A 7360-nucleotide genomic window follows, 5' to 3' on the forward strand; every position below is an offset into this window, starting at 1 on the left:
GCCGTGGGAGGTAGGGCGCTGTCCCTCTGGCCACTGATTCCCCACCGTGATCTGGCCTCCAGTTATTCCAGCAGCAGAACAGCTCCCTCCGCTTCTCCGCTCGCTGGCGTCGTCTCTCCCAGTCCTGCATGGCAACCTTCACCGGCCCCCGTCCGGGCTTGCGGTCGCCGCCACCTGACACAGTTCACTCCACCATTTTTGCCACACTGTCTCCCATGCCTCTGTCTCTCAAGCCTCTGTCTCTCATCCTTCTCTCATCCTCTGTTCGTGTCCTCATGAACACCGGCTCCAACCCCTTTTATGTGTCCTTGAGCACTCTAAATTACCTTTTCTTTTCTCTCAGGTGTGTCCAATTAGTAAAAACAGGGGGAGGGCGGAGTCTCTCCAGGACAATTTGCCGGCAACTAAAACATGCAAACTAAATAAAACACTGCACAAAAATATATCCAATACATGCAATATAAAAAATAAATATATACACTTCACATAAAAATACAGCCCAGCAAAACAACGTCCGTCTTCCCTGGATGACAAATACATAAGTAAAAGAAATTCCTATACATGCCCCTTCCTGTTTTCTTATGTTTTAACATGTTTGTTACACTTACATTTTTCCAATTTCAAATGTTAACACAGATGTTCAGAGTAAATACAGATTGTAGTTTTTTAAATGATGATTTCATTTAGTTTGGGGAAACAGCTCCAACTTTACCTCATGTAGAAAAAGTCATTTCCTTCTAAACCTAATAAGTGGTTTTGTCATCTAGCAAGAACTGCAATCAAGCATTTGCAATAACTGGTGATGAGCGTGTTACAGCGCTGTGGAGGAAATTTGGTCCACTCTTCTTTGCAGAATTGTTTTCATTCGGCCACTTTGGAGGGTCTGAGTTTTTAAGGTCATGCTAAACCATCTCAATCTGATTGCAGTCTGCACTTTGACCAGGTCCATGTTGTTTTTTGAGCCATTCAGAGATGATCTTGCTGCTGTGTTTTGCATTACTGTCCTGGTGCACTTGAGCTTCAGGGCACATTAAATGAGACAAGTGAGGCCTTCAGGTTTTCCACATTTTCTGTATTAAGGCCCTCATCGTGGTTCGATTCCCAAAGCGCTTAAAATGCCTTTGTAACCCTTTCCAGACTGATAGAGTTCAGTGTTTCTTAGCTGTTTCTTTAGATGTCCACGATGTTGCTTTCTGAGATCTTTTAGTCAACTTCACTTTTTTTGCCTGTCCCATTTGGTTCTTTAGCCGTCAGAATTGTTGTCTGAAGACCAACAAGGAACCCAATGGATTTACTTTGCCAAATGGATCATCACGGCCTTGCCGTATTGGTCCATTTGATCGACCTTTGTTGTTATTATTTATTTTATTTTATTTTCAGTTGTTACAGACGGGACAGACATGACTGAGGGATAGGAAAGGGAGAAAGAAAGATGAAGGAAAAGAAAAACAGAAGGGAAGAGGGACAGTGAGAAAGGGCACTTAAAAAGAGAAAGAAGAGAAAAATCTCCTGGATCACCTGTTGAGAGAAAAAGAAGAGAAGCAACATACTAAACACAACACCATCACCAGTAGCGGTTTTTGATACATCATGGGCATCGGCAAAAAAAAAAAAAAAATTGCTTGTACTCATGCTGCCCCGACATCAGCCAGCTCATATTGGGAATGGTACAGGCACCGATCGATTTTCTATAAAATAAAATATAAAAAAAAATAAAACAAACTAACAAACACGAAAACACCAGACATTATAATAAGACTTATAATTTGCACCTGGTGAATTTCGACAACAGTTTTATGTTAACCTACAATCCTTAATATGTTTTATGTGTGTGGGGGGGCGCAGAGAGAGTGGCCCGGGGCGCAAACAGGCTAGGACCGCCACTGACCATCACGTTAATCTAGCTAAGTGTAAACAGCAGTAAATACTGAAATATTGAATGTTGTTGTGTAGCAAGCAGGACCAACAGCGCACAATGTGCTTGGAAATAGCAGTGTTAAGGATATATTCTAAAACACTTCTTCAGCAGAGAATCAGAGAGGAGAAACACACAGATTTTCTTGCTAGCAAGGGTAGCCTCCAGAGCTCACACACCAAGAGTGAGCTCCAAGACTCACAATGAGAGACTGCCCTGGTCTTTATTTATACTCAGTGGCTGCTTTGTTCTTACATTGGAATGTGGAGGTGTGTGTGTGTGTGTGTGTGTGTGTGTGTGTGTGTGTGTGTGTGTGTGTGTGTGTGTGTGTGTGTGTGTGTGTGTGTGTGTGTGTGACCCCATAAACGACTTCCCTTAACCTGCTGGTCTGGAAAATCCAACAGTTCATCTATATGACAAAAGAGCACTTAGACTAAAACTAGACATAGCTACGTTAATCCTACCGTAAAACAATAAGACAAGGTACAGACCTCTCCCATGCTCCTAGGATGTGGGGGTGAACGCCAGAACACCCTGGAATGTTACAGACCTCCTAGGATGAGACATTCTTTCAATATGCCACCAACTATATACTTCTAAACACAATGATTACATGCAGTATTCTACCATATGCAAACTTATATCATTAAAAGACTATACTGACTACTAAGTACAATTTTCCATTGACATGGTCTTAAACCTTTGATCAGCTGTAAAACAGCCGTTTTCAGTTTAAGCGTTGTTTTCAATAAATTGCATGCTCAACAAAATGTTTTGTCTCACTCTCATTTCTTCTTGTTGCATGTTAAAGCTCTACGTGGAACCTTATTGAGATCCAACCATTTTTTGCCATTTTTCAAGTGGTTTAAACTTTTATCGGGACTGTAGTGATGGAAAAAAATCAAATGTGGTTTGTTCGTTTTTTCAATTACAAACACAAATTAATCTAAAACATCTTAACGCTGTCATGGTGATGACCCAGCTGGAATTAGGTTGTACTTGCACAGGTTTAAGATTAAATATATAAAAGGATTTTCTTTAGTACCAAAAAAGAGAGAAACAGAGCAGTTACTGACTCTGCTCTGAATATTTCTCCAGCTTTTCGTATTAATAGTTCCTCAGAACTTGTGAAAGGTTCTTGCAGTTTTTTATCAATAAGATAAACCGGCTTCGACCGGCTTGATACTGTTGGCCAAAGCATCTTGATCTCGCGATTGGAGCATTAGATTGGTTCAGGTCATACCTGCTTGGCAGGACTTTCTCTGTGAGCTTCTGAGATTTTATGTTTCCCTTTAGCTCCCCTTACTTGTGGTGCTCCTCAGGGATCTATGCTGGGGCCAATTTTATTCTCTATTTATATGCTGCCTCTAGGTCTAATTTTTAGGAAATATAACATTTGTTTCCATTCATACACCGATTACACTCAGATCTGACTTCAACTGAAGCGAGGCTGTCCTGCTCCACTAGAACCCTCACTTCAATGTCTCTGTGAAGTTAACGCCTGGATGTCTTGATGCATTCTCAATCATCCAGGTAAGTAAATCTCCAAAAGTTGATTCTGTTCATCTGACGACGTTTTCAGTGGGAGAAACGTTTCCCCAACTCTCTGTCAATGGTACTCATGGCCATTGATCAGGGGTCTTTGATCAGTGGTTGTTGATCAATGGTCATGAGAATTTGCATAATTATGATGAAGGTGACCTCCCAGCCCATTGTTCCTTCAGTGGGCTGGTTTCAGTCATTATGCAAATGTCCTGTTTATAAGATTTGGGGAAACCTGCAGTCAGCTGAGACTGAAGAAGTCACCTGGATGATGAGGAAACGTTTCTGAAAACGTCCAGATGAACAGAATCAACTTTTGGAGATTAACATCTGGATTTCCTCTAACTTCCTCAACTTTAATGAGAACAAAACTGAAATGTTTGGACCAAGTGGCAGCACTTATCATTTTAACCTGCAGTCTTGAACCTTTTATGAAGTCGAACGTTAAATATTTGGGGGTTATAGTTGACAAAAATTGAAAAACAGATTAGCTCAGTTGTACAGTGGGTTTTGGTTTTTTCTTTCAAACTGAGGCTTCATTTTTGTCTTTTAAAGTCTTTGAACGGGCAATCCAAGCTTTTATTACATCCCAGCTGAACTATTATAACTCCTTATATGTTGGAGTTAGTCGGACCTGCCTCGCAAGACTCCAATTGGTCAAAAATGCTGCAGCTCGTCTTCTGACACGAACTAAAAGACGTGAACATATTTCCCCGATGCTCGCCGTTCACTTCAGAATTGATTTTAAAATACTATTGTCGACTTACAAAGCACTGAATGGACACGCTCCTGGGTATTTGTCTGACCTCTTGCAGCCTTATGTGCCCTCTAGATCTCTTAGATCAAATGATTTGTTGCGTTTAGCCGCACCAAGGTCGAGGCTGGTTCACAGAGGCCATCGAGGGTTCGTAGCCCCTAAATGTACCCCTACACATCAGACAGGCTCCTACTGTCAGTCTTTTCAAATCTCATCTAAAAACACATTTGTATTCACTGGCTTTTCATACAGTACGAGTTATTCGATACTATTTTGTATTTCTGTACAGGACTTTGGTCAGCGTTGCTGTTGTATTTAAATGTGTAAATAAGAACGATAATGATACAAAAGCAATCAATTATGATCAAATTAACAGCTGCTGTCTGTCGTGTTTTGTTTTATTCTTAAGCTGCTGTGTGTAATGTTTCTGCAACATCAGTTTGTCAGGAGTGTGTGAAGATACACAGGGTGGCAGACCCACTGCACCCTGTGCATTTAAGGCCTTCATAATGACACATATTGTGTTCCATATAAGAATGAAATATGAATAAAAATTCTTATTTGCCAGGTTCTAACACTGATTCTGAAGCAAACTGAGAAAACAGAGCAGCATGAACATGCATACAGTCGTACATGAGGAGCATGCATTTTAAACAGTTAGTGCAGTTTTATACAGTGGAAAAAAAAAACACGTTTTGAAGGATGTGACCAGGGACGTGTTGTTTCACGGAGACGCAACAGAAACACAGAAGACAAAAATAGTTTATTTAAGACAAAGAAGAAGTTGGTGTTTGTAAAAAATAAAAAGGAAACACACAGCAGTCTCTGCATGCAGACCCACGTTGGTCCCTGTGTTTGTAAGCAGAGAATAGTTGGTTGTGCCATGAACTGTGTGGTAGAGCTGGAGAATAAAACAGCTGTAGCTGTTGTCTTCTTTAGAGTTCAATAATTTTACAGTTTCCGTTCATAACTGTCTTCATTACAAATCAATAAACATTACCAGCTGGAGCGTGTTCAGCAGTGCATGTGACTCGTCAGAGTAGCAGAGCCCTAAAACAACAACACATCATATAAAAATCTGCACATAGAGCCTTAAACCACAAACTCTGAATAAGAATAACTTTTTATTTTTCATGCTTTGCATTCACATAATTAGTTTTAAGGTTGAACTGGTGCAACATCCACAGAGTGCAACAAGAAAATGAACCCAAATCACTTTATATTAACATGTTTTCTAACATGCTTTGGTTGAACAGTAGAAAAAATCCATGCTCTTGTGAAGTGCAATAAAAACAATATAAATATAGTTAACAGGACGCTTCAGTTAGGTCTAGTTTAAAACATTTTCTAAATGCTTTTTAATTTTACAAATATCTCGAGGAGTTATTTTATTTTTCTCAAATGGAAATGTTGATAAAAATATCAGTCAATTAGTATTTTGGTGTAACTTTGTTAAAACACATAAAAGCAGTCATGTGTGGCCGTCCCTGTCAGACAGCCGTGTGCAGCGGGGTTCCTGTGGTGTGTGTCGGGGAGTGGTCCGAGGAGGACGACAGGGAGTGGGATGAAGCCTCTCTTTGCAGCTCCTCCACCCTCCTCTGGAGCTCTGCTCTCAGGATCAGCAGATCCTTCAGAGTCTGGTGCACTGGTACCTGAAACACAATCACAGTGTGAGGAGCTACAGTCTTTCTCCAGCAGTCCTCAGTAGACTCAGCTCGGCACAGCTGAGACTCTTACTGTGAGCTCTGTCTGAGTGTCTGCTGTTTGTGAGTGAACTCCAACACCACCAGGAGATAAGTAGCAAGAACTGAATAGAAAAGAAGATGTTTTCTTCTCTGTATTATAAAAAATAAGCTCCTTCATCTGGGATTATTTGATCAAAATTTTATCTTCCCTTCTCTCATCAGGTCCCGTGTCCTGTGTGACCAGGTGACTGAGAGCAGCTGTGTGGCTCAGCTTCCCCTGAACCCACTGCTCCACCCTCCCCTGCAGCTGAGCCACAAAAATAACATCCACAACTGCACCAAAGAGTAAAACAGTGAAATATAGATGATTAAACATTAGTTCTCTATCATATCGAGACTCCACTCTCCAGAGATTCTTACTCAGAGAACCAAGGTCACAATGTAACCGTACGGTCTCTGTTGCTCGGTTAGTACATGAATCAATAATTGATCAGCCCGCGACCCTGACAAGGAGAAGCAGAAGCAGGTGGATGGATGACTAAATCCATCACGAGAGCTTTCTTGTAGATCTTGTTTCTGTTACCTGTTGTTTTCTGGTAACATTTATCTGTGGTGAACATCTCAGCCCTAACCAGACTCCTTCACCAGCTACCACCAGCGTACCTGTGGCCTCATGCGTGGGTTCCAGCGGGCATAGTAACTGGTCCAAAGCTCCAGGTGTCTGGGCGAAACCATCGGGTAGAGAACGTGGTTCTCATAGTCCACGTAGAAGGGGTTGGTGAAGTCCTCGGGCTGGCTGTCAGGTAACAGCATCAACCAGTCAAAACCTTTCAGTAATCTTGTCCACTCACGCTTAACATAACCAGTGAGGTCATTAACGTACCTGTTGATGTACGACCAGAGAGACACAGTCTTGGCTGGAACCTCCTGCACAAAACAAAGTTAGACTTTGAGCTGAAACAGCTTCTATGACCCTGTTGCATCAGGACACGAACATACCTGGTTGGCCCGCTCCTGTTCACTGCTGTAGAGGAATGTACCAAACAGACAGCTGTACAGATGGTCCAGCACGGTGATCAGGAAGAGCTCATTGAACTCAAAGGCTGCTGGGAACTGCGTTCAGAACGAGTCAGAGAAATGATGTAAATACGTGCACACAAAGACATACTGGAATCAAGAAACGAACACGATGTGCTGTTGAAGCCGGAGTCCAGGACCGACCTGTCGAGTCATCTGCCAGACGCAGTCGATAAACTGGACGAACAGAGGCGAGCGCTCTGAGTTAGCATGGTTCTCATCACCGTGGCCCACGCGCTTTAACACAAGGGGAAAAAGTAGTTATAAGCATTTGTTCAGCCTGTCTGACGTCCTTTCAAATCTTCATATTTCTTACATCTGATATGTTTAATATGAAACTAGACTCCTGCATCATTTCTGAGCTTTTACACAGAAATATACAAC

The 7360-nt window shown here is 41.8% G+C and overlaps 1 protein-coding gene across 1 annotated transcript in view; it reads right to left on the reverse strand.

Moving 5' to 3' along the window:
* Positions 1-5319: 5319 nt before the first annotated feature.
* LOC102291135 (myotubularin-related protein 2) overlaps positions 5320-7360 on the reverse strand; it is a gene marked incomplete in the record, with an annotated part of 13467 nt that continues 11426 nt past the window's right edge. The window contains 5 exon segments of the mRNA XM_042217344.1: positions 5320-5866; positions 6563-6695; positions 6783-6826; positions 6899-7012; positions 7121-7213. Coding sequence (XP_042073278.1) covers positions 5705-5866; positions 6563-6695; positions 6783-6826; positions 6899-7012; positions 7121-7213 — 546 coding nt within the window.

This window comes from Haplochromis burtoni, unplaced genomic scaffold, assembly GCF_018398535.1.
Source record: "Haplochromis burtoni strain Fernald_Lab_line unplaced genomic scaffold, NCSU_Asbu1 Contig_1841, whole genome shotgun sequence".
Lineage (NCBI taxonomy): Eukaryota > Metazoa > Chordata > Actinopteri > Cichliformes > Cichlidae > Haplochromis > Haplochromis burtoni.